Below are 24,871 nucleotides of genomic sequence, written 5' to 3' on the forward strand. Positions count from 1 at the left end.
GGACATGTATTAGCTCCAGTTGTACGCGTAGTCGTGAATGGCAGCCTGATTGATACACCGCGACAACAATGGGCATGGATGGAGGTGGGAGGGAAAGGTATGAGACACTAGACAGTCAGACGCCGACAAATAGATATAGCTCAGCCACACAGTACAGAAAACAGAAAACAACGGGACGGGTATGGTATGTACCATTATGCTACACCTTGAGCGGGTCCTCGCTCTTGTCCAGCAGCCCCTCCGCCTTCACCACCGGACTCGGCTCGTCCCCGCCTGGCGGGGTCGCGTGCTGCGGTTGGGGCGTAGCGTCTCCGTTGACCTTCGGTGTGGCGGTGGTGGTGCCTCGCCTTGCACCGACGGATCGTTCTGCCACTGCTCGTTCTGTTGCATGTCGACGTCCCCTTCGTTGTCTTCCCGTTCGAGTTCGTCGAGCTGCTCCTTGAGGCTCTTCGTCGCATCCCGCCGAAACATGGGGAGGTCGTGGCCCTCGCCCCCGCCCGCGGGGTAGATCCCCATCACATCCTCCATATCCGCCTCGTCGCTGTCGTTATCGTCATCATCGTCGTTGTCGAACATCAAGGGTGCATCGATCGTGAGGCCTGTGCTTGGGTGGAACGAGATGCCGCCCGTGCTCCCCAGTACCCGGGCGAAGCCACCAAACATCCCCGGTCCACTGAGGTTCTCGTCCTCACCATCGCTGAAGCGCTGCTCCCGATCAGGGGACGAGCTTGAGGACGCGTTATGCGCCTCGCGCTGGGCCCTGCGTGCCTCCCATGCCTCACGTCGTGCCCTGAAGGAAGCAAGCCTGCTCTGGGAGTAGAGCTGCGGTAGCTCTTCCGGAGTCGTGTGTCCGTATTGCTGCTGCGTCCGCTCGGCGATCCACTTGTACCATTCCTCAATCGTGCGTCCGTGCAGGACCGCAACAATGAGGATGGTCATGTTGTCGCAGCCGATACCCGCGCCGGAATTCGTGTCAGGCGCAAGGCATAGCTCGCATATCTCCTCGCAAACTTGAGACAGATCCTTTCCTTGGGAGATCATGAGACGAATGACGTCCACACATTGCTGCGAGCTAAGACAGTCCCAGATGCCTAAATCGAGTGTGCGCGCATCAAACCGTGTTCACATGTCGAGAAATATGCACGACTTACCATCACATGCGACGACAAAGAATTCGTCTTCGTCCGTCATGTCATGCTCAGTGATCTCCGGGTCACATGTGATAATCTGAGCTTCCGGTGAGAGCGCGTCGTTCCGCTTGTAGTCGAAATCGCCCAATGCGCGTGCGAGGGCGAGATTCCCTAGATCGCTGTGGGATTTAGACGCAATGTCGATGATCATGCATGGTGGAGACACTCGCCATTAACACGACCAAATGAAATGTAACCACCAGCCGCGGCGATTCGGCTCTTCTCGACTGTACCACATTGCTGTCAGCTTTCATGGTGATCGATGCATCGCATATATCGCACCTTCGTTCTGCGGTTTGTGGTCAAAACTGAGCGGTTTCGCCTCCCCCTTCACACTGATGACCGACCGCGAGTCGCCTGCATTAGCCTGCGGGAACAACGATAAGAACAGAACGCCTCTCTGAGATCGTCGTGCATTCACGTACCACGAATATTTTGCCCTCCTTTGTGACGAGCGCCGCGACTGCGGTGCATCCTGATCCATCCCTTTGCATCTCGGGCGCTGAGGGATACCTCTTTGGTACAAGGCGGACCCGTGTCGGCGAAGTGGAGCTCACCGTGTCGCATGTCATCATCAGTGCCCAGAAATGCGTTCTTGAGGGCTGCACGGTACTCTTTGTGCTGGTATGCCTCATCGGACTTGAGCTTCTTGTGTACGTTCTCGCCAGCATACTTCGCCGCTGCACCGCCTTCGGGAACAGAGGGTCTGAGTCAAGGGCGTGGCGCACGAAGAGAGACAACGCACCGCCGTGACCATCGTATACAGCGAAGAAAGTGTTCGTGTCATCTTCGCTTTCATCGAGGTTCAGAGCAATGGTATGCGCGTCCTCCATGGCTTAGATGAAAGTATGTCAGGTTCGCCTGATAACAGGTCGCTCTGCCCGCGCAGACAGCGTCAGGCAGTGTTCTCGCGCTGCAGAACACGACAGCACGAGGATGGGGACACTCACTGAACCGCCAGCCCTGCATCTCAGAGACCCCGTAGTAGAATTTCTTATTCCCCCCATTCTCCGTCGTCTTGTCAGTCGCTGCAGAAGAGGCGAACGGTAAGTACTGGCAGTCCACGCGTGGCAGAGTACAGACCAGGCATAGACAGTGTTTGACCCTACGCCACCGTGACCGCGACATGAGTGGAGGCGATACTGTAAAGTGGGAGAGGACCGACCATGTTTAGTAGTGCTTGATGGACGCGTACGCGGCAAGATCAGTGATGCTCGTCCACCGTTTTGGCGCGGCTGTCCTGGTGCGGTGGTGGCGGAGAAGAGAAGAGGCAAGGACGGCGGAGGCGAGCCGGCGGGAGACGGGCAGATGGTCGTGTGGGCGAGTCAAGAGGCTGTTGACGAGTATTTGCGGCGAAAATCGCAAAGGTGGGGTTTGGTGGTGAGTTCTGCAAAAGGCAGGTGGTGGCGTCTGCCCTGGGCCTATCTCGACCATCCGCACAGCCGATCTCTGCGTGATCCTTTCTCCCCCTTCGATCCCCCCGCCGGCCATTATTTCGATCGTAATAATACAGCTCTTCTCCAGCGTACAGCGTCGGTACATACGCAATACATGCCTACCCAACGCGCAGACCGGCAGTAGCTACATATGTAAAGATAATCGTGCAGCATCGTACGACATCCACCACGCCTTCACGTCTTTCTCCCAGCACTGCGGGCGGATGCGCTCCGCTCTGGGTGCGCGGGGGGTCCGGGCGTGCGACCACGCTCTCTCTTCCTGCCCCGGTCGCTATCGGGTTCGTCGGATTCCTCCACAAGGTCAGCTCTTGCCTTGCCTTTATTGGGTTTCACCGCTGGTGTGCTTGCTCGGCCAGATACCTTGCTCTTCGCCTTCCGCGCAGCGGCGGGCCGGTCGTTCGCATCAGCCTCATGGCCCTCAGGCCTGCGAGACGTGACGCCCCTCTCGGCTCCCGGCTCCTCGTCGTCGCTCATGGCAGGAGGAGACGGAAGGACAGGTCTGTCGTTGCCGTCGAGCTTGAAGGACACTCGCCGGCCTCTCGACTTGCTCCGGCCCGTTACAAGAGACGGCGAGCGCCCGATCGGCGACGAGTGTACCGATGACGACGCAGGAGGCGACGAAGGAGGCAGCGAGGCGCTTGAGTAGGATGGGTCAAAGGTAAACGGGTAGGGATGTGGATGTGACGGGGTGTGGTATGATGACGCAGACCCCGACGGACCCGCGTCTGAGGACGAGAGGTCTGATTGTCGATCTCGCTGTGAGCGTTGTGATCGGTGCACCGGCGTCCAAGGTGGCCATTGCGGCGCCTGAGGCGGGAACGGTACCGGTGGGTAACCAGGCGGGTATCCGGTTGGAGGCGGCAGGCTTGCCGCCGCGCTCATAAGATATGATAAATAGTGCGCTGCCTGCATGAACTTCATTTGAGCGTCAGGGTCATGGCCGACAGCGGGCGGGAACGGGGCGTAGGAGTCACGATGTCGCGGTGTATAGGGCAACGGCGGAGGGGCTCCTTGGTACTCGGTTGGCTGGGGAGGTAGCCTATGCGGTGTACGTGCGCGTGGAGGAGGGGGAGGAGGGGGAGGCTCAGGTCCAGCATCATCTGAGTACCGCAAATCATGATGAGGATACCATCCGCGATCAGTCGGAAACAGTATAGCGTACCGCTATCGTCGTCGTCGACCGTCCGCCGCAATGGTTTGCGCATCGGCTTCGGTGTGCGACGGCTAGATGACGGCCCGGCGTCATCTTTGGGGCGTGCACTAGACGGGACGATCGGTGTGATCGTCGGAAAGGGATCATCCTTGTCGGACACCCCTGATAGAGAAGATGACGACAAAATACGCTTGCGCTTGCGCGCCCTCGGTGGTAGTGGGACGTCAGAGTCGGAGTCCTGTTGATTGGCATCGAGGCTGGCGGCCTTTCTTGTGGTCGGTTTTTGGGCGAATTCGCAGACTTGGAAGACTGAGCCTGCGTAGGGTCCACATCATCGGCTACGATTGTGCGACGATCGCTCGTCTCTTTCGCCTTACCCTTCCGCGAAGATTCAGCTCCAACGCGTGATGGTTCTACGTCCAATGTGTGCAGCTCCGCATCGAGTTTTGAAGACGAGGCTCGTGGCGGCACCTTTATCGTACGCTCTCGTCCATTGATGACTACTTCTGGAACGAGCCTGAACTTGTGGGCTTTCGGAGTCACCGCGTTCAGGCCTTCCTCTGCGTGTCGCACGCTGGGTGCGGCCTGGTGGCTCTCGGGATCGGTACCACTGGATGACGCTAATACACTTTTGTATCGCGGACGCGGCCTCGGCCTCGGTTTGGGCGGCGGAGGTGGTGAGGGGGGCGGCGAAGGTGAAAGGCTCTTTGCGATGTAAGTGACGCAGGTCTCTGGTGTGCTTTCGACAACGGAAGAGGACGAGGGTGGGGGAGTAGCCAGCTGCCTGGTAGAGGCCACAGGCAGAGGTGGTGGGGGCATGCTGCCTTTCCTACGGGCTGGGGTCTTCGTTCGAACAGGCGTTTTCACGTTGGGAGAGGCTTTCGCTGACGCAGTAGGAGTCTTCTGTGTGGCAGGAGTTCGGATACTGTTCGCTCTCGTAGGTTCGGCTTGCTTGTTCGCCAAGTCAACAGGTGCCTTCGAGCGCCCACGAGATACCGTTGTATGCGACGCAGAAGTTGTTGGCGAATCGGTGAGGTCGATGACATCGTCAGGTGTGGGAGGACGCGGGACTTTCGAGGGCTTGACGGGAGTGGTGGTATCGAAATCCCAGGAGGCGAATTCATCTTCGGATTCATCCTCTTCAGCAGGTGTTCCAGCGGACGATGATGGCCAAGGGTGCTCAGGCACATCATCCTCATCATTCTTGTCATCTTCGTAGGATACAACGGAAGCCTCGGTGCCATTGTCCTCGACTTCTCGCTCGTCCCGAGGGGACGAGCCCCGCCATTCCGAGCTGCTGCGCGAGCCAGTAGCGCTTTCCAGAGACATCAAATGAACGACCTCCTCCTCGTCCTCTTCGTCGCCGTACTGCTCCTTCCGGAGCCGTTCCATCTCCAGAAAATCACGTAGATCTTGCGCGTCGGCAGGGTCCATCGCTTGCACCGGAGGGATGTGTCGCTTCTCTCGTTCGAGTTCCAGCTCACCTGAGATATCAGCCCCGGGCGCGAATGCGTCCAATTCGTCCACGTCGTCGTCCGTGTGTAGGCCATAGTCGCTGCTCGCGTCGTTTGTGTCGGACGGAACGTCGTCGCCTGCGAATTCAAACTTCTTCGCCGCATTGCGAAGCACACCGCGATCCTTGACGAGGCTCCCGTCGCGGAGGTCGATGATGTCGTCCTCGTCTAGCGGGCGATTGTACCGCTCCGCTAGCAAGGACCATGTGTTGAGGAGACGCTGCGAGGCTGCTTTTCTGCTTTCATGTATGTCAAAGCCGGTCTCTGCAGTGGACGAAGAAGGCGTAGAGACAGAAAAGGGACTAGATGGGGTTGACCCGAGTCGCCGTCGCTTCGTGGGTGGTGGCCGGTCCACGGAGATGCGCCACCCCAGTTGCGAAGGCGCCCGCGAGCCAGGAGGGGAGGCAGATGGGGTGATGAGAGCAGGTCGCGGTGGTGGCTCCTTGCGCTGAGAGACATCCCCTCTGCCATTCATGTTGGCGGCAGAATGTCCTCCTCGACGTTCAACACCAAGGCCGCATCGGGCAAGCGCGCACCTCGGTAACACGCGCACGTGACTTAATGATTCGGCGGCATCGCCACCACCGCGACGCGTTGCGCCGGCATGATTGACTTGCTCTTCGAAGCTTCAAGCTTGACTGTCAAGTCTGTGGTCTGGTCGCGCGCGTCACAGCCCACCAGGAGACCAGTGCGGTAAATCTTCGTAACAATGCGATAACGGCGAACACTACGGTGCAGGAAACTGGATTCACAGCACCACAATCACGTACATACCTGCCAGTGCACTCTGGACCGTGCCAAAGACGTAGGTGGCTGAGAGGGCTGCTCCAGCGATACATTGCTGACTTCGAGACCTCAGTCTCAAGCATTGTGCGATGAGTTTTGTGCTCCACTCTACAGCGATAAATCGCTCTGCGCGCGAGCCTGGATGGCCGCACACTTCACACGCGGATGATGGCCGTGGGTAAAGTCGGAAGACCGATCTGGACATCCTCCATGAGGATACACGCACATCCAGTAAGATGGAAGACCTCCACAGTGGTCCAGTTACATCTCCTCTAGAAGCCCAGGGTACTGGGTATCGCCCGCCCTGCCGTGGCCACACTGGCGCTGAAATGCCGAACGGCGGGATGACTGTCGCACGCGTATAGCCCGACGGGTTCCCATCTCCAAGCTCCCAGTTCGGCATACTTCCCCAGCTCTCGAGGCGTCATTCACTAACCTCCATCATCGATCACGGGCGAGCGGGGGCGATAGTACATACGTTGAGTCCGCCGAATGAAATCGGGAAGTCGAAAATGACGTTGAGCTGCGTCACGGTGTCGAGAGCCTGCAAGTATCTCAGCTGAGTGAAGAAATGAAACGTACGATGTAATCAGAGCCATAAGACGGTTGGCGGCGAGGAGCGCCGTTCGGGACATGCGCTGGTAGGCGCTGTGCACGGTATTCCCCATGCAGCGGAGTCCACCGCGCTCGCGAACTGCCCGCGTGATGCGCTGGGGACGTAGGGCAAGCATCGTGGGACGAAGGGAGGTCACAGGTGAAGACGTCGGGCTGGCGGTGAGTAATGAGCGCACGTTCGCGACAATACTGGCAATGACTACGCACATTCGTTCTGCCAGCTCCTCGTAGCTGAGGCAGCATGAACGACGATCTCCCGTGGTCAATACACAGTACAAACCGGGGGGGCATGCAGGGGACCTGCTCAATAATGCCAAGGTAAGTTCAATGGCCAGCGAGAGGAGCTCACTAAGTGGATAACCACACTTCCACCATCACGAGCCAGGTAACGTCGAGGTTACAGCATCGTGGAGCTCTGGAACGCCGCAGAGGTAAGAGGGGTCAGTGAAGGTCAGCTCCGAGGTTGTCATGCAGTTGGACGCGGTTCAAGCACGACTACCACTGCCGATTAGAACCCCTCTTGTAAGCGTCTATTCTTCGGGGAAAAGATACCTTCCAAGTAACGCGGTGATCCCTCTAGAATGCTCAACTTACTATACTCTGTTTTGGCTATTGGCCGCGCGACCGACCCATGTGGCCCGCAAGCGCGTGCAAATGTCACCAGTCTTCTCTAACGACAATCGAAGGCAAACCTGTCACCGAAAAGCGACGTAATTGCTTGCGCACGTACAGACAGCTGCCGTCGGGGATAATGCCTTCCGTCTTGGGATAAGTACACCCATCGATGAGCTAGCCTATGTATGTGGAAACCTGCACCGACCGCGTCACGTCTTCATCCCACTGCGATGATAATCAGGCCGTACATTGGTGAGATCGTCCAGCTTCCTCGTGGAGTTTCCATAGTTATGAAGGCCATGCAGTGACTGAGCATGCCAACGGAACGCGAAGGAAACACGAGGAGTTCATAATGAGTTTGTGGCTTCACTTCGGAAGGGCCAGGCCCTTGAGCTTGAGGACGCAGTCACGGCACAAGACATACCGTACCGACCCGGATGGATGGCGCGGCAGGTCTACATATAGATTGAGCAGCATGGCCGCAAGTACTCTTCAATGCGATGCAGAGCGCACATTGACTGGAAGTGCAACGAGCTGAGACTTGCTGAGACGGCCTAGTGTGGCTAGATGGAGCAGATGAACGAAGCAAAAATTGCCTTTTACAGAATCCGAACAATATTAATCAAACCGCGACGGCATCGGCCGTGTCCACTCAGCGCCCGAATGGTAGGTTGCGTCTGGGTTGCGTCCGAGTCGAAGGGTTGCGTCGATGGTCAATCACAACCGTGACACCTCGTCGGAAGCCTCTCCAACGACCCGAGTTGGACCCGAGCATGATGCATGAGTCCTGGTTCAGGTCGTGTGCCACCTCTCACGAAGCTCGTTGTGGTGCTTGCTTGGCTGCGGCGCACCGGCTGCGAGCGGGTTGTACGTACACAGGTGGTGATGCATTCTCGTGCATCTCGACTGCTGCGTGTGTCTCGCCGATGCGGGGTAGAAGCCTGAATGTGGGTAGATCTTCTCTTCTCTTATCTATTGACCGTATTGGTACGTCCGCAGTTCGTCCGACTGGTACCGTCATTCCGTCAGCTTCTATGATGACACGGGTTTGACCTAACGCTGCTCGTGTGACCACTCATTCGGCGACGCACTCAGTTCGTGCGTGCAAGATAAAACGAAACATGCAACCGGTACATCAGCGCTGTCGACTCCTCGCAAAAGCCACGTCCTGACCCCCTTCCTGCCTCGACGCCATTTTCTATGGCGGCGAGTTCATCCACCAAGCGACCCGCAGTCAAGGTTCGTACTTTGCCCATGAACGCTGTTGTACAAGTAGCTGAACTTTCTTAGAGGACGCATCACACATGGCCGGCATTACCCAAGCCTCGCAGCCATTTTGAAGATTTCTTGCACGAAATTGGGGAGAGTGTAGAGGTGCATCATCTATGTTGCAATCCCCGGCAAGGTACTGGTCGATGACAGCGCTTTCTCCAGTCACCAACTGACAGGGCCGTCGACGTTCTTCAGCGTGTCTCTCCAGGCACTATAACACCGGACGCCCGCGTCCCGCTCGAAGCACTTCCGAGACGCTCGCTAGCTCAGTGAGTAATGTGGAGTACACGTTGGTACTGTGCTGACCCGTGAGCAACAGGCTATTCGAGGTCGCCTGACCGCAAAAGAGGCGAATGCCAGTCGCACCGCCCGTATGTCAACACTGTCCCCACAGAGCACCGCCCTCTCCACCAGCACCAGAAGATCGAGTCTCTTCGTTCCCGCCCCCAATAACCCGCACTCATTGAAAGGCGAAGCCGTATTGGCAATTGATCTTCAATTCCACGAAGCCCTTCAGCCTCCGGTCTACCCTCGCCTCTCTTCGCGAACCGCTGAAGGTACCCTCCGTGACCTTATTGGCAATGCGGCAAGCACCCAGGCATCTCGTCCCCCCCTCGACCTTCACGTTGAGGTCGAGATCCCCTCCGAGCCATTATCGATGACGGCGGAACAGCATCAATCCGCTCTACCGGATAGCCACCTCCGGCGCTCAACCTCCGCGGATTCTTTGTCGACGGTCTCGTCTTCGGAGGCACCTGCGACACCGAGGAACCACTCCCCGTTATTGGGGCACAACAGGCCCACCCTTGTTGACCTGGAAGATCATTCGAGGTTCAGGTCGCCAGGTGTGTGTGTGACGTGTAAAAGGCACGGTGCCAATTTCCCGACTTGTTCGAGATGCGGAGAAACATGGTGTTCGAGGGGTTGCAGGTTGAAAGGAAGCAATGGGACTAGGCACCATTGCCACGAAGGTCTGTCGATGTCCGGTCCTCTTATCCGACCATTGTGTCCTAGCTCCTGCTTCTGCCTCATCACACCCAAGCGTTCTCTTATCAGCCCGTCCCTAGCGTAGACCGCTACGGCCAATTAATTGCAAGCATTGTCTACTCGCACTTGTATCTATACAGCATCGACAGTCACAGTAGCATTCACACGTAGTTAGCAGTAAAATTTATAGATGTCTGGGCCTTTTTAGTTGAGCAGTCCGTGCCAGGTCGGCGTGAACCTGGCGTGAATCAGAATCAACGACTCGGGGGCCAATCGGGGCCGAGATACGGTGGGGAAATTATCTGATAAGATCAAGCAGTCGCGGGCAAGTCGCGGGCTCGCGGGACTGCGCCGCCGGTGAGCCACAGAATTTCGTACCGCGCTCAGCTCCGTGATATTTCTTCACCGTTAAGCATGTTTTGGCTTGGACCAGTCGCTGGACGACCCCTCTGTTCGCCATCACCTCAGCGTGCATCCCATCTCACCAGAAGTGTAAAGGACTCAAAGACTCTAGCTTAGCGAACGTATCAAGCGGCGACCCGGCCCCAGCGTTCGTGATACGGGGTCTCTGTCCGCCCTCCACCTTCTGCGGTACTCATATTTCCTGACGCCTGGAGACGCGGAGCGCGGTCTAGTTCTGCCCTATCATCTCGTAAACGACTGACACAACATTTGCTTCGTAGAAGCTGTCAGCGAGACGCCTGTAAGTGTGGTCGTGTGACACCCTTTCTTCCATCTTTTACTGTAATCGTTCGCTCAGACGTACATAAATACGAATGGCTGACTCGTCTTTACAGCCGATCACCCCACTTTCGCACTACAATGGCCACCCTCTTCGTAGCAAGAGGTCAAACCCCCTGTCCGAGGTGAACTATCACTTACCCCGGTGACCAACTCGGTGTACTGACAAACATATAGGCAAGTCCAGCAGGCTTGGACCAGCACACAGTGAGTGCCCCTGCCGGCTCACCTTCTGTCATGCGTCGGGCGAACGCGTCGGGCAACAGTGGTATACCCTCAGGAGTGCACAGCCCTTCCCTTCGCGCCGAGACAGCCCGCCAATGGATGCCGTACCACGTCCGCAGCGAGGTGAAGTCGCGCAGCGTTCTGTGCTCCCCTCCCATGTTCGCCCACGCTCCGAGACGCTTCCAAGTGGCGACCTCATTGGGCGCTCCCCGCATACCAAGTCCCGGGTCCGGGCAGCATCCACTGCGCAGCTTTCAGGCTCGTTCCATCGTCATGCTCGCCCGCGGCTCGCGTCCCTGGTGATCACGCCTTCGCTCGCCCCAGCCGTCTTACATATTGCACAAGACGAGACAGAGACACTGGGCTCTTTCGCACCGACCAACCCGTCTAGCCTTTCGCTACGGTCCCTGCTTCGCCCAGAGTCTCTGTCATCCGTTACCACGCGCACATCTCGTCATTTCGGTCCAGATCACGCCGATGACGAGAGTCCAGTCGAATTCCACGGCTCCTCTTTGCGCCATTCGCCGTCACCTTCGAATTCCCCAACCATTCCATCTATATGTCGCACCCCTTCTTCCTACACAGGTTCCGACTACTTTCCTACTGCCCCCTCATCCGCCGGTCCGGCGACTCCTGCGCGCGAACTCTCACCACCGCCTATTCTTAGACAAAAGCCGCTGCCGCTGCACCCAGTGCTGGAGTCGCTTGAGGATCAGTCGAGGTTCTGCGTCACGACAGCCTGCGCGAACTGTCACAAAATGGGGAACAACTTCCCTTGCTGCCCTAGATGCGGCGAGATGTGGTGTTCGAGAGAGTGCAGGTTGCAGAGTAATGGCGGGAAGAGGCATCTTTGCAGGAAGAATTAATTGAGCTGTTTTGTCGTGCTATCTAGCTTCATTTGTCTCCACGTAGATGTGCCTCTGTTCTGCACCTAGATTCGCACTTCATACCAATGTACTGCTTGGCGTTAAGTACCCTGGGCTTTGGCGATGATTCAATACACTTGCGTCACCTCTGCATACGTTATCGTGCCGAAAGCATGTGTGATTCCAGTACTCAGTCATGACTGTCAGGCCTTCAGGGCCGACGTTCTGAACGTATGGGAAGCGTTGGGAAAGCGTATGTCGGTGAGTGCGTGAATGTTTTGAACATCCGGACCGAATCGTGCAGTGCGCCTCAAAGGTGAAGGTGACACCAGTGATGCATTCATATGTCATAACGCACGACGCAGCAGCGACCAAACACGCAATGACCCGTCAATCAAAGGTGATCTTCTTCCCTTGAGCAGGCAGAATGACTGGGTTCTCCCTCTCTTTGAGGCGTTTCTTCGCTTCCCATGACGGATGAAGTGGCTTTTCTTCTCTGGCTTTCGTTCGTGCAAAGGCGTTTTCTGGACCTGGGGGTGCAATTTCGTGCGCGACTCTGCGACTGTCGGGTTGACGAGAGGCTGCGTAGGCACTTGGACGGTGCTGTCTCGTATCCGGTCCATCTCGTCTCGGTGCTCCTTTACCAGGTAGATTCGCGCGATTCGATGGACGTTGTCCATCTCGCATAGATGTCCCATGGGCGTTTTTGACATGATTCGCGTTCTTCCCGTACTTCTTCTCCCATATGCTGCCAGTTTATACGTGAGCAATGAACGACAGTATGCCTTCGTTTAACGCACGCTCTCCGGGCACGCTGGCCGCGCCTATTCTTCCGTGCACCATCAGCTGCATTTGCCTCTTCGTCGCTCCAGTCTGACACATCTGAGTCTCCCCGAGTGAAGCCGACGGACAGCGAAGGCAGAAATGTAGATTCGGCGGCAGATGCCTTGGATTTGCCTTTCGGGTCCTTTGGGACCGCTTGCGCTGCGGAGGCCTTATGATCGAGCTGTTTCCTCCGTTTGGCTGCGGGGGACAAAGACGTGTCGGATGAATCGCTCGCCTCTGACAGGCCCCCGACGTCCTCATCAGATACGGCCGTGGCCTTGTTTCCAGCACGTCCTCCAATGACAGCCGTGTCGTCCACAGAGCCCGACTCCCACCCATCTTCCCCGTCACTGTCAGCCACCGTGCCAGACTCCCAACCGGCTCCCTCCTGCACGTCGACGTCAACTCCATCTTCCTCCCCAGATAGGTCGTCTTCATCATCCGAAGGAGACGTTGCATCCTGCGCCCGAACGGTGGTGTCGTTCCTAACCTTGTCTTTCGATGGCGCAGAAGCGTTCGCGGTTTTGCTGCCAGATGTGCCCAGGAGTTCGTCCTTCATGACTTGTAGGACTCGCTGTATCTCAGCGGCCATACGTTTTGAGCTGAGAAATCGACTCTCGACGATACCGGCCGCCGCGCCAAGCTTTGATGGCACCAGCAATCCGGACGACAGCTCGACTTCTACCGCCGCTTTGACAAATTCGTTCTGCGAGAGAAACTTGTCTTTCCCTATCTTCGTCTTCGTCGCCAAGTTTGCTGCACCTTCAGGATCTAATGCCTGCATACACGGTGGATGTTGTGGCACGTAATTCCATACAGTGTGTCGAACACGGACCTTCAATATAGCCAGCTGCTCATCATAGTTCACGTTGTCCTGCTTCCCCGCCGCATCCTTCTTCTTCTTGATAAGTTTCTGGATCTCAAAAGTCTTCTCTTTTTTCGCGACTTTGTAGATTGCTTTCAAGCCGTTATGCTATCAGAGCTATGTCGGTGGGCATCTAGGGTGTGGATCAAGTTGGACAAAGACCCACCAACTTCGCCCGTATCTTCGTTGCAGGATCCACGACTACATCCTAGGCTGAAGTCGACATGGACCTATGACACCGAGAGGATGGCATTCATACCTTGCCTCTTTTCCTCTTCACTCCCTGAGGCCTAGAGTGAGGCAAATGGGTTGCAGACACTGTACTCGGCATTATAAATTCTCAAATGTGTGAAATGTGCGGGCTGTGTCGGAGCAGAGCTGAGGGATGGTAGGGCGAATTAGAAGTTTCAGAACAAGACGTGAGGCACTGCAGGCAGATCGTCGATCGACTCCTGCACGTGACTGGACGACCGGTAGCGGCGGGTAGCCTGGCAAACAAATTCTAGATCTACTTAGAGTGCGATCGTAGAGGTCGATACTACATAGACAATCACAGTACACAGCGCAAGCCCATAAATCTGTACATAGAGTTGTTGCATCGTTTTTAAGTATCGGATACTAGTAATGCCGGCTTAATACGTCGCGGCAAGCGAGACATGATGTATTGACCAGACTTAAGGAAGTCAGTATTTTTGGTAGCCAAGCAAAGACAAAGGAGACTGACCGAGATTGGGTCGTACTTCTTGGGAATCTTCTCCGAGAAGGTCCCCGGCAGGCAGTCCACGGTGCGAGAGTAGTCCTGAACACTCGTTAGTATAGTGTCACCTCTCGATGTAACATTCGTGCGTACCGCAGAGCAGAACTGTTCGTCGCGCGTCGTTAGCAGAGAGATAGGTTAGGTGCAAGTGCGTTGGCTTACATAGGGGATGGAGTAACGTCCGGAGTCATGCCGCCCTGGTCTTGGTGGGAGGAGCACGGACTCGGTGGATGGTACTCTTAATCATGTCGTTCGACCCTGATACCACAAAATCAGAATGAGCACGCTGCTACGTTGATTGCAAGGCGTACATCTCATGAGGAAGTCGCCAGCATTGACGATGATAGCACCCTCAACGGGTGTAGCAGGCTAGGGACCTGTCAGAACTGACGCGTTCGTAGAGCACAAGTTGGCACTAGTACCGTGAATTCGCCAGGATTGTGGGGGTTCTCAACCTCGAGTCCGCCCACATCGTCTTGCATCAATAGCGTAATACTACCAAAGTCGGAGTGGGCGCCGATCCGAGCAACCTCCTCTCTCTCGAGGTCATCTACACGGACGCTGTAGCTTCAGTGAGCAGTGGAAAGACGCCCAGCTAGTACGAAACGCGAACCTTGGGTAGTGTAAGAGTCGCAGCTGATTATCAGGCGCAGTATGGAACTTCTCTAAAAAGCTCTCCTCGAGATGCAGACCAAGGGACAAAGCACGGAGGATGGTCAGCTCGATTTCCCGGCAAGCCTAGTATCATGAAATGAGTGAACAGACGTTTAGTAGCAGCATCCTTCCGTTGCTTACCCAGAAGAACTCTAGGGAGGCTTCCTTGAAGCCAGGGAATACGTCCTCTGGGAGCCAAATGTTTGTCATGGCTGCGTCCTCTTCCCTGCCAATCTCGAAGCTCTCCTTCACATCCGGAGCCTTGGCGCGGATCTTCGCAAGCTCCTTGTCGTCGTAGACATGCTGAACGACCTTCTCCTTTCCAGGAGGTGAGTATCCTACGGAACATATTATTCGGCGACGTAAAATGCATTACAGTTGTACTAACCACGATGGTGGGTGCCAGACGGCGGGTGAGGCGCGAGCATCTTGGTTTCCATTGGCAAAGCAAAGAACTTCTTGGACTAGCAAACCGTCAGTAAAGTACAGTTGCTGTGGGAAATGCCTGACGACCTACCCATTCAAACATTCTGGCTATCTTCTCCTTTGGTAGCCCATGATCGACCAGATATACAAACCCAATTGTCTTGAAGGAGTCTAGCATGGCGTCTGCCGTGACTTGCTTGTTCGAAGCATCGAGGAAGGCCGCAAGGCTGATGATCGGGATGCCGTTGACGTCGCCAACCTTGATCTGCTGTGCCATGGTCGATAGATGTCACGACGGACGGTATATATTCGAGGACGCGGAAGAGTGAATAGGCTGAACACAGAAGCTCTCACAGAAGGATGCGGCTCGCAGTTTACTGTCTGAACGGCCATATATACCGCGGACGAACAGGCACATGCTCTGATAATAGCACCCCCTAGCACCCCTTACCTCGGAGGCGATCCCGTTCCGGCGTCCAAGCACGATGATAGGCAGCTTATCTTCCCTTGTATCAGATAGCTTAAGCATTCACTGGGACGATGAACCACTAGATCTGAGTCTAGGTCTTATGACGGTATTTCTGTACAAAAATTCCCGCGCGTGATTGATGGTATTTGGTCTTTGGTTTTGGCGCATTTGGTATGCTCAGGACTCAGGTTTCTCACTGCAGATCCTGCCGAATGTCAGGTCTCGGAGCTCTGTTCTTGTCAAATTTCAGCGTACGTAGCAGATGACAGCTTCTAGGTACTTGCAACTGTTCTCGGTGCTGGAAGCTATTCATGCTTTCATGCAGCCAATGAGTCAGTCTTCGGCAAGGTTTTGGTAATTATCTATGTTTGCTTTGGTTCGACTTTGGTACCAGTGCAAATCAGGGATATAACATTCATTTACGAGACATATAGCTGTGCTAGACATACGGAAACCGTCGTAATATGGAGGCCATGAATTCAGTGTTTTGATGCCCGGCAGGCCACTGCCACGGGGACTATCAGAATGGGTCACTTCAAGTATTGTGCGCACTTGGACATGCACTTCAAATGGATTTATGTCGAACACAAAGAGCTTCGGGAACTCGGTATGTAGGAGGCGTTGGCCACTGTACTTATCGATCGGTGCTACTAAATATGGTAGGTCTTCGGGTGCTCTGGGGGTTACCGTAATAGGAATCCGGCGTCAACTTCCGTACCAAAGACGTACCGAGCACGTACCATAGCATTACCAAACCCATACCATTGCCCAGACACCTGAGATGGCTTAGACAATATGTATCTTCCAGAGTCGAGTAAGCAAACTCATGAAGACACTCAGAACCTCGGACCCTAACATAGGAAAACTTCAAAATCAGACACCTGTGACCGTGGGCATATTATTTGTACAGAAATAAACTCATAAGGTCTCGATGAAAGCGTAGTTCGGAGGTCTGGACGAAGGATAAGGCAGTCAGGACATAGGTCTTCGACTGCTAAGGCACGTACTAAACTAATAGAGCTGGCGCGCGTGAGCCATCTCGTTCTGACGTGACTCCGGAGAGGCGCGTTATGTCACAGTCACATGATCGCGACCGTAAACCTCGCTCAAGCAACCCGAGGCAACCCCGAGGTCCGGCATGACGCGTGTGATTCACAACGACCGGCGGCGGGCGCTTAAGGGGACCTCTTCCTGAATCCTGACCGCCGCTCTCACTAACACAGCAAACCCGACGACACTAAGTACAGTGGACGAGAGATTTCTGTCTGGCAACGGTTCAATCCAGATTTTGATCCATAATCTTCGGACGCGCAGCCGCGGTGTAATCAAACAACCTGGGCGAGGGATCTTCGAGTCAATCGGTGTCGACAATGGAGGAGGACGCGAGTGATCGCAAGCTTTTCGCAAGATTCGACAAGTATCAGGACTTCTTGAACACACAGCAATTCCTGCTGTCTTTGGACCTTCTGGCAAAGCCAAGCGATGAAGACCGGTCTCGTGAATGGCAAATCGTCAAGAAACTACGTGACACGGTAAGCAGTAACCCGTTCACGGTTCTCTCTGTTGGCTGAAGTGGGCGTGCGCTGCTCTCAAGCTAGATGAGTATCAGGAACAAGCGTATCTTCTCGATCCCTTCTTAGACTCCTTGGTAACACCTGTCGTGGACTGTCTGAAAGGCTATGTGAATGCCTTCGTCGAAACAAAGCAAACACCGGAGGACACTCTGCGTCTGAACCTAGTCGCGGACCACATGTACTATTACATCAAGTTCCGCGGTTACAAGACAATAAGTCAGTGCCTTTGGATCTTCTGCAATCGATGCTCGCTCAGAATGTCGGATCATAGCGAGATTTTTCCCGCATGAAATCGCCGACCTCACCATCGCACTCGAGTACATGATCATACCGAACAGTCCGGCTCTCGTGAGATATCACTGGCCCATCAGATATGTTGTCTTGTTGTGGTTGTCGCTCGTCTGCATGATACCCTTCGATTTGGACCAATTTGACGAAAGCGAGCGCGCAGGAGAAACGGCCGAGAAGATTGAATCTCTCGGTAAGAGGTACCTGAACAATGCAGGGTTGGAACGAGAAGCGGCTGCAATTCTCCTTGCTAGACTCTACGTAAGGTGCGTTATCGGGGTGAGCATTTTGTGCGGAGAGAACTGAGTCGTGCAGGAAAGACACAAGCGTGAAGTTGCCTAGCTTCATCTCATGGTCTGCGAAGATCGCTAGCGGCCGTGTAGAGCCTTTCCTTGTATGTTGTTGACTTTTACCATGTTTTCACTCATGATAACGCTGCCAAAAGACCATGGGGCTTTTATCGGTTTTGTGCGAAATCACGAAGTCTGCTTCGGTGGAACAAGTGAAGGCGCATACGTCAGCAATCCTTGATGTTGCGAATGCTGTACAAGAAAATTCGCCTCTGCTTCAGAACACGCTCATCAGGAAGCTCCGCACGAAGTTGATGTCCCGTATCGTGCTCCGCCTACTACCTGCCTCGCCGCTGGTTATTCGTAGCAAAGGCTAGTACGGGGCTAAGTTGTGACGTTACCATTCTGATCATGATTCGCGATCTACAGGTAGAGCCTTGACGGCGTCAACTGCTGGAGACGAGGGCAAGCCTACGTCTGAACTGGACTTCGACGTACCAGAGGAACTAGAAACTGTCCTTGAAGACCTCTTCACCGTGCTTCAGGACAAGGTTCTTAAGCCACCCCTGCGCGTACTTGCTCTGATTGTGACGATCGTTAGGATACCCTTGTGCGGTGGTCCGCGGCGAAAGGTATCGCGCGAATCTCTGAGCGCCTTCCCCCAGACTTCGCAAGACAAGTACTCGACAATGTCATCAACCTATTCTCGATTCATTCGATAGCAGCAGCTACCATATACGACATGCCTAGCATCGCCGAAGGCACCTGGCACGGTGCATGCCTCGCATGCGCGGAGATGGCCCGTAGGGGTCTAGTCGCGGACGATGTGCTTGCTGATCTCATCAACTGGCAGTGTAAGGTAAGCGTTTTACTGGCTTTCTGTGGGTGCGATTGATCTTTATGAACGCTGCTCAGGCACTCTACTTCGACATACGCAAAGGCGCCCACTCAGTTGGCTCGAACGTACGGGATGCCGCATGTTACGTACTTTGGTCCCTTGCTCGTGCTCAAGATTCTGCCGCACTTGCTCCGTTTGCGGAGAACCTCTCCAGAAGGCTTGTTACCGTAGCTCTGTTTGACCGAGAGATCCACATACGCCGCGCCGCTAGTGCCACGTTCCAAGAGTTTGTTGGTCGGACGGTAAGGCAGAATGAAAGCTACTAGTGAGCCGTGCTGACCGCAACATATTGCAGAGTCTCTTTGCGCACGGCATCGATGTTCTCCGTAAGACGGATTTCTATTCAGTCGGGGTCCGACGAAATGCCTTCTTGACAGCTGCTCCAGAGGTCGCAGAGTAAGTCTGCTACCTATACCTTCACCTCTCATCGATTTTCTCACAACGTCTTAGGCATCCGGAGTATACGCCTTCCCTAACGGACCATCTGTTGTCGGTGACTTTGAGACACTGGGATCCGCAAATGCGACAACTTGGAGCGCAATCTTTGCGGGCAATCTGCGAGCTTGATCTGCCCGCCCTCGGTCCAGAGTGTGCTACAAAAGCCGTAAGTATGGTAGATGCGCCTGCGCATGCTTTCACTGTTAATGTTCGTGTTATCAGGCGCGCTTCTTGCAGGGCCCTGACATTGGCGATATACATGGCGCGCTGGCAGTCTTAACGGATCTAGCAGCTGCGTATCGGGACTCCAGGCATGATCTAGAAGCAGAAAGACGAAAGGTGGGACAGTTGAGTAGAATGAACTGTTCGACATGCTGATTATTGCATACCAGGCGTTTGCGTACCTGGTCCAAGTCCCTCTCACTACTTTAGAGTCTCCGCGTCATGAGCTGGTGACAGCAGCTGCATGCAATCTCATCGCCAGCGGCATATCTTCGGCCGAGATTAGCTCAGATGAGACTTCGGTGCCGCACTGGCGCAAGGTCGTAGACATCGGGTTGAAGAGCAAGAGCACTGCTGTGCAAGAAGCTGCGGCTCGTGCGATGGCAGCTGTGAGCAAGCTTGTTGATTGCTCTGCTATCGTCGATAGGCATGTGTTCTTCGCTCGTTGACTTCCACCATGCTGACTCTGGCGCAGACTCATTCGGGACTTCAGCTCTGGGTCACCTCCGATGCAACAAAGTATTTGCCGCGTGCTTGGAATGTTTGATTACACAGCCTACCCACATGGTATCCTCAAAGTTATCGACTGTCTACTCACCTGCACAGATCGCACGGTGTGTAGCAAACTTGAACAATTCACAGTGGGTGCTGATGACTGCGATAGAATTCGTCAAGAATTGTAAACATCGAGGCAAGACGGAATGCGTTCAATTCGATGCCCCAGATTCTCTCTAGCGTTATCTTCAAGCTAAATGAACGTGCGTTACCTTGGTCACACACGCGAAAGCATCAGAGGCTTACCCATCAACAGATTTGTCCCCCACCGTGGTGTGCCAGATGATCGACGCAATGCAAGACGGCCTAACAGACTATACCTCTGATGAGCGCGGAGACGTCGGCTCCTGGGTTCGCATGGCGTGCGTGAAGGGCCTGACGTCCTTCACAGAAAACCTCTTCCCAGAGGCCTCGAAATTGGACAACTTCGCTGAGTATTTTCCTCCAGCCAAATACCACGACGCTGTTGGGGGAATTCTGAAGCAAGGTATCGAACGACTTGACAACGTCCGGCAGCTGGCGGGGGAGTGCTTCACGCGTCTTCTCGTGTTGCCGCTGCCAGTGATCTCTGGAGCAGAACGATGGCAAATACATGGCCATACCCTTTTCAGCACCTTGTTCCTCAGGTTGGTTATCAAGATGTTTTTGATTGTCTCATGATGTGCTGATTGCGTTCTAGTGAGGTTGAGACCATCAACTGGAACGAGGGTGACAAGCTGTTTCCTAAGGCCGTGCGTCTCTTGGAAGTCGAGTCGTACCGACATGCAGTCCTTGGAGGCCTTATCTTGAGCGCGAGTACGAAGACGGACAGTACGGTATGTCATATTATACCACCCTCCACGAGCTCGCCGATAAATGTATGACAGCAACGTCCGGTCACGGCAAGCCTCATTGCTTATGCGCGCACGCTCCCCGTCAGTGCCACGCCGTCCGGCGGATATGATCAGTGTGGGTTTGCGCAGGATCTCGTGGCACAAGCCAGTCGCAATCTCAGTTCGAACAACATTGTCGTGCCGGTGCTGCAGACTTTCAACGTGCTCCTGGAGTCAGATGTCTTCGAAGATTTGTCCGGGGATACCGCCGGACTCCGTAGGTACGTAAGGGGAGAGGAGGGGGTCCCTTGATCGCCAGGTACTAAATACGTCGCTGCAGCCTCCGGGCACTGCTTTCGGTGGCCACGAGAAACGTGGCCCGCCTGAAGAATCATCAGCGCATCGTGATGTCCATGCGGATGTAAGGAATCTCTACTCCGTGTGCTTGTCCTTGCGTTCTCATCGAGGATCAGAGTCGTCAACCTTCTGTCGATGCAGCCGTTGCGAGCGGAGTGTATAGGGCACCTGTCAAGCTTCTTGGCGCATCAGTACCCGAAGGTAAGCGGACTCCCCCGAGGTACGCTCTTCACGCTGAACGTTCTGTACAGGTCCGCTCCGATACAGCGGAGCACCTGTATCTCGTTCTGCAAACGAAGGACATAGGTTGCGAAACTGACGAGGCGGAGGAGATCCTACTTAATATTGAGTGGTTCGTGCGGCTCGTTGATGTTAGCTTGCAGCCCGCTGAAGTCCTCTATAGGTCATCAATTGACATGTCCGCCGCCAGCGATGCTGCTCGTCGCTGTGTGGAGTTGCTGTCGCAGGATTCATGAGCTCAACCGGCTGCGATGTAATGATGATTTTGAATGCGTCCAGTGACGTCTGTATGAGTACATAGTTTGTTGATCTGTAATAGTGATGCACTGTAGTAAGCGTGTGAACATCGGTATAGGGATCTGTACCCTTGCGTCAGGCAGGCACGCCGCACACGGCGCGTTGCTGCCAATCTGAGCTGTCCTGAGCCTTCCAGTATTGTTCTCTCGTTCCGTCCCTTCCACTACCACTACTAGCGAGGATGGCTGGAGACCCAAGAATAAGCGACAAAGAGCTTGCAGCAATCAATGCTGCTGCGGTGACGCGGGAATACAGCGTTCAACCGCACCTGGGTGAGGAGCGTCCAGATGACTGCAGGAAGCCGTGCTGAGCCTGGGAGTGTTCCTATAGACTACCGTACCGTCTCTGCCGTTAACGGGTCAGTGCTGCGCTCAAAATTGTCGGAAGTCTAGGCTGACCTATCTCAAGTCCGCTGGTCGTACTAGATAACGTCAAGGTATGTACATTGGCGAGATGAACGAACCGCAGCTAGAGCCCCTCACTCCCGCCTGCAGTTCCCATCATACAATGAGATCGTCCAGCTCACGCTACCGGATGGTACGAAACGCGGAGGACAGGTGCTAGAGGTGCAGGGGAAGAAGGCCATCGTGCAGGTGTTTGAGGGGACGTCAGGAGTCGATGTCAAGGCCACGCATGTCGAGTTCACGGGAAGCAGCATGAAGCTGCCTGTCGCGGAAGACATGCTGGGGCGGATATTCAACGGTTCCGGCTTGCCCATTGACCAGGGTCCAAAAGTGTTCGCGGAGGACTACTTGGACATTAACGGTGAGATCCCGCCTCCGTTCACTTGGTGATGCTGTATCTGACGGGCATCCGTAGGCTCTCCAATTAACCCGTTTTCTCGTATATACCCCGAAGAAATGATCCAGACAGGTATCTCAACCATTGACACGATGAACTCTATTGCTCGTGGCCAGAAGATTCCCATCTTCTCTGCGGCTGGTCTGCCGCACAATGAAGTGCGTCGTTCGATACACGAGCGAGTCTCGTGTCTTCTCATGGTCTCCTTCTTTCTATTCTTCGCAGATTGCTGCCCAGATCGTGCGGCAAGCCGGCCTGGTGAAGCGGCCAACGAAGGACGTCCACGACGGGCACGAGGACAACTTCTCGGTCGTCTTCGCCGCCATGGGTGTCAACATGGAGACGGCGCGGTTTTTCAAGCAGGACTTCGAGGAGAACGGCAGTCTGGACCGTGTGACGCTCTTCCTCAACCTCGCGAACGACCCTACGATCGAGCGAATCATCACGCCGCGTCTCGCGCTCACCACCGCCGAGTACTACGCGTACCAGCTCGAGAAGCACGTCCTGGTCATCCTGACGGACATGTCGTCATACGCGGACGCGCTGCGCGAGGCAAGCACGGAGGTGCTGATGAGCTTGATGTATGAAACTCATGGCGTGTCTCGTAGGTCTCGGCCGCCCGAGAGGAGGTGCCCGGTCGCCGTGGCTATCCTGGATACATGTACACGGATTTGTCCACCATCTACGAACGTGCTGGTCGTGTCGAGGGCCGCAATGGATCCATCACTCAGATTCCCATTCTCACTATGCCGAACGATGGTGCGTTGCCCCAATCTCCAACCTCGGCGTGTATTGACGGCTGTGTACTGCACTCTCATGATTGACATGCGCCCTTAGATATCACGCACCCAATCCCGGACCTGACAGGATACATCACCGAGGGCCAAATCTTCGTCGACCGTAATCTGCACAACCGTCAGATCTATCCGCCCATTAACGTGCTCCCGTCACTCTCGCGGTTGATGAAGAGTGCCATCGGTGAGAAACTGACGAGAAAAGACCACGGCGACGTCTCAAACCAGCTGGTGAGCCCGATCCATTTGGCCGTAGTAATCTCGGCCGGGGCAGTACGATCTCGTTCTCACATCTGCGCGGTTGTAGTACGCCAAGTACGCCATCGGCCGTGATGCCGCTGCCATGAAGGCTGTCGTCGGTGAGGAGGCGCTGTCGCCCGAAGACAAGCTGGCACTCGAGTTCTTGGACAAGTTCGAGCGACAGTTCGTCGGACAAGGTACGCCACACCCTGCGCGCCGCGCGCAGTGCATCTGACTGACACGTCTCTCGCACCCAGGCGCGTACGAGTCGCGCACGATCTTCGAGTCGCTCGACCTCGCGTGGAGCCTGCTGCGCATCTTCCCCAAGGAGCAGCTGAACCGCATCAGCCCGAAGATCATCGCCGAGTTCTACGGGCGCAAGGCGACGAAGAAGGCGACGGAGGACGGCGCGCAGGCGAACGGACAGGCGGAAGAGAAGCTCATTGATGTTGCGTGAGCGACGAAGCGCAAGAGCCGCTGTGACGGGACGCTCGACGACCTGTATGTATTTCCCGCAGCCGGAGCAGTAGTACATAGTAATCGCATGACCGTGCATGACAATCCAACGTGCTCAGGGAGAAGACAGGATGGTGTAAGTGGCGGCGCGGAGAGGAAAGCTTCGTCGGCACGAGCACTGGCGGCCTCTAGCTGTCCAGGCTATGCGAGATGAGATGGGATGTTTAAAGTGACGTCAATTTAAATTAGCATGCAGACGCTGTACTACGGTGGATGGGCTATTACAATGCCTTAAGGCCATGCTATCTCCCTCCGAAGCTCCCGGGGCAAGCCCCCCTCCACGAAGCACGCTGGCGACGTTATAACACACCAAGCCAGTCGCACCCGCACTGCTCGCACTCCGCGCGGGATCTTCGGGTCCCCCTCGAGGACGGTCCGTCCGAAAGCGGCAGCGTCAAAGTCCCATGCACGCCGCCCCGCAATCGTGCGCGTGAGAGCCCGCGAGCGCGGGGAGCCTGGATGCACGCCGCGGCCGTCTGCGGGGACCTGGCAGCGAGTGGGGGCCCGCCGGGACGTGAGCATGACGTGATAGAACACCGGGGGTTCATGCGCTCGGACGTGTGAGACGGCGCTGGCATGCTTGGTGCTGGATGCGGGTGTCGTGCGCGGTGCCAGTGCCGAGTGCGGAAGGACGGGGCCTGGCGAGGGCGGGGAAGCGGTGGCGGCCTGGAGCGCGAGCCTGCGGCGGCGGACGATGAGATAAGCTGGCGTGCCGGTGGGGCGTGGGTGGACGGGTGTCTGCTGCAGCAGAGGCCCCGCGGTGGCAGGCCGCACGAGGGGGCAGAAACGGAGGGACACGGTGGGCGGCAGGCTCGGTGGTTGAAGGGGCTCCACAGATTGGCGGCGTCGCTGGGTTGCGCGGGGCTAGGGAGGCTTGTCCGGACCACGAGCGGGGGCATTTGACTGGCTCCGGTGGATCATATGGCTTGCTGAGGTCGCGGCAATGCGGGGACCCTGGCTAGGAGAGCTTGCTGTATGAAGAGAGAAGAAAGGGCGCGTTTGCGGTAGGAGCCGAACGACGCGGAGGCTCGAGGTGCTATCTGGAGGTATACTTGCGGGTTCGAGCTGGAGGCGGGAGTGAGATTAGGAGGCGCGTCTAGCTGTCACTTCCGAGGGAGAACGGGAGGCAGAT

The 24,871-nt window shown here is 55.6% G+C and overlaps 9 protein-coding genes across 9 annotated transcripts; 4 read left to right on the plus strand and 5 right to left on the minus strand.

Moving 5' to 3' along the window:
* Window positions 1-6: 6 nt before the first annotated feature.
* Window positions 7-2,162, minus strand: B0H18DRAFT_973229 (phosphatase 2C-domain-containing protein; the record flags this gene model as incomplete). Its single annotated transcript, XM_048043921.1, has 9 exons — window positions 7-319; window positions 355-1,091; window positions 1,152-1,301; window positions 1,361-1,417; window positions 1,473-1,557; window positions 1,616-1,692; window positions 1,748-1,879; window positions 1,936-2,025; window positions 2,141-2,162. 9 exons carry the CDS (start codon window positions 2,157-2,159, stop codon window positions 200-202), a joined length of 1,467 nt encoding a protein of 488 aa, XP_047899664.1. The 3' UTR covers window positions 7-199.
* A 478-nt stretch (window positions 2,163-2,640) lies between these two features.
* B0H18DRAFT_973239 (uncharacterized protein) lies at window positions 2,641-5,815 on the minus strand. The gene is made up of 3 exons (XM_048043922.1): window positions 4,102-5,815; window positions 3,810-4,069; window positions 2,641-3,747 (listed from the first exon to the last, which is right to left on the minus strand). Exons 1-3 carry the CDS (start codon window positions 5,787-5,789, stop codon window positions 2,822-2,824), a joined length of 2,874 nt encoding a protein of 957 aa, XP_047899665.1. The 5' UTR covers window positions 5,790-5,815; the 3' UTR covers window positions 2,641-2,821.
* Window positions 5,816-8,704: 2,889 nt separating this feature from the next.
* On the plus strand, window positions 8,705-9,807 carry B0H18DRAFT_319547 (uncharacterized protein). The gene has a single exon (XM_048037550.1). The coding sequence runs from the start codon at window positions 8,976-8,978 to the stop codon at window positions 9,672-9,674; it is 699 nt and encodes a 232-aa protein (XP_047899666.1). The 5' UTR covers window positions 8,705-8,975; the 3' UTR covers window positions 9,675-9,807.
* Window positions 9,808-10,426: 619 nt separating this feature from the next.
* Window positions 10,427-11,580, plus strand: B0H18DRAFT_319592 (uncharacterized protein). Its single transcript, XM_048037552.1, has one exon. The coding sequence runs from the start codon at window positions 10,651-10,653 to the stop codon at window positions 11,419-11,421; it is 771 nt and encodes a 256-aa protein (XP_047899667.1). The 5' UTR covers window positions 10,427-10,650; the 3' UTR covers window positions 11,422-11,580.
* A 1-nt stretch (window position 11,581) lies between these two features.
* B0H18DRAFT_319579 (Bud-site selection protein) lies at window positions 11,582-13,503 on the minus strand. Its single transcript, XM_048037551.1, has 5 exons — window positions 13,371-13,503; window positions 13,278-13,319; window positions 13,082-13,219; window positions 12,222-13,024; window positions 11,582-12,169 (listed from the first exon to the last, which is right to left on the minus strand). Exons 1-5 carry the CDS (start codon window positions 13,440-13,442, stop codon window positions 11,812-11,814), a joined length of 1,413 nt encoding a protein of 470 aa, XP_047899668.1. The 5' UTR covers window positions 13,443-13,503; the 3' UTR covers window positions 11,582-11,811.
* Window positions 13,504-13,631: 128 nt separating this feature from the next.
* Window positions 13,632-15,339, minus strand: B0H18DRAFT_973268 (thymine dioxygenase). The gene is made up of 10 exons (XM_048043923.1): window positions 15,040-15,339; window positions 14,911-14,986; window positions 14,664-14,860; window positions 14,482-14,606; window positions 14,291-14,429; window positions 14,180-14,237; window positions 14,092-14,126; window positions 14,048-14,065; window positions 13,836-13,910; window positions 13,632-13,784 (listed from the first exon to the last, which is right to left on the minus strand). The coding sequence occupies exons 1-10, from the start codon at window positions 15,223-15,225 to the stop codon at window positions 13,716-13,718; spliced, it is 978 nt and encodes a 325-aa protein (XP_047899669.1). The 5' UTR covers window positions 15,226-15,339; the 3' UTR covers window positions 13,632-13,715.
* Window positions 15,340-16,613: 1,274 nt separating this feature from the next.
* B0H18DRAFT_973271 (TBCD protein) lies at window positions 16,614-21,430 on the plus strand. The gene is made up of 21 exons (XM_048043924.1): window positions 16,614-16,949; window positions 17,012-17,207; window positions 17,263-17,545; window positions 17,595-17,673; window positions 17,725-17,941; window positions 17,999-18,120; window positions 18,171-18,428; window positions 18,485-18,709; window positions 18,763-18,863; window positions 18,918-19,071; window positions 19,128-19,244; window positions 19,298-19,554; window positions 19,603-19,741; window positions 19,792-19,885; window positions 19,939-20,308; window positions 20,362-20,497; window positions 20,549-20,775; window positions 20,835-20,915; window positions 20,968-21,052; window positions 21,103-21,203; window positions 21,255-21,430. The coding sequence occupies exons 1-21, from the start codon at window positions 16,788-16,790 to the stop codon at window positions 21,325-21,327; spliced, it is 3,477 nt and encodes a 1,158-aa protein (XP_047899670.1). The 5' UTR covers window positions 16,614-16,787; the 3' UTR covers window positions 21,328-21,430.
* Window positions 21,431-21,569: 139 nt separating this feature from the next.
* B0H18DRAFT_1113717 (vacuolar ATP synthase) lies at window positions 21,570-23,680 on the plus strand (the record flags this gene model as incomplete). Its single annotated transcript, XM_048032997.1, has 10 exons — window positions 21,570-21,660; window positions 21,719-21,746; window positions 21,797-21,824; window positions 21,883-22,153; window positions 22,208-22,347; window positions 22,415-22,753; window positions 22,798-22,948; window positions 23,027-23,214; window positions 23,291-23,420; window positions 23,481-23,680. The coding sequence occupies 10 exons, from the start codon at window positions 21,570-21,572 to the stop codon at window positions 23,678-23,680; spliced, it is 1,566 nt and encodes a 521-aa protein (XP_047899671.1).
* A 210-nt stretch (window positions 23,681-23,890) lies between these two features.
* Window positions 23,891-24,845, minus strand: B0H18DRAFT_319666 (uncharacterized protein). The gene has a single exon (XM_048037553.1). The coding sequence runs from the start codon at window positions 24,636-24,638 to the stop codon at window positions 24,039-24,041; it is 600 nt and encodes a 199-aa protein (XP_047899672.1). The 5' UTR covers window positions 24,639-24,845; the 3' UTR covers window positions 23,891-24,038.
* Between the last annotated feature and the right edge of the window lie 26 nt (window positions 24,846-24,871).

This window comes from Fomitopsis serialis, assembly GCF_022376445.1.
Source record: "Fomitopsis serialis strain Sig1Antser10 chromosome Unknown B0H18scaffold_3, whole genome shotgun sequence".
Lineage (NCBI taxonomy): Eukaryota > Fungi > Basidiomycota > Agaricomycetes > Polyporales > Fomitopsidaceae > Fomitopsis > Fomitopsis serialis.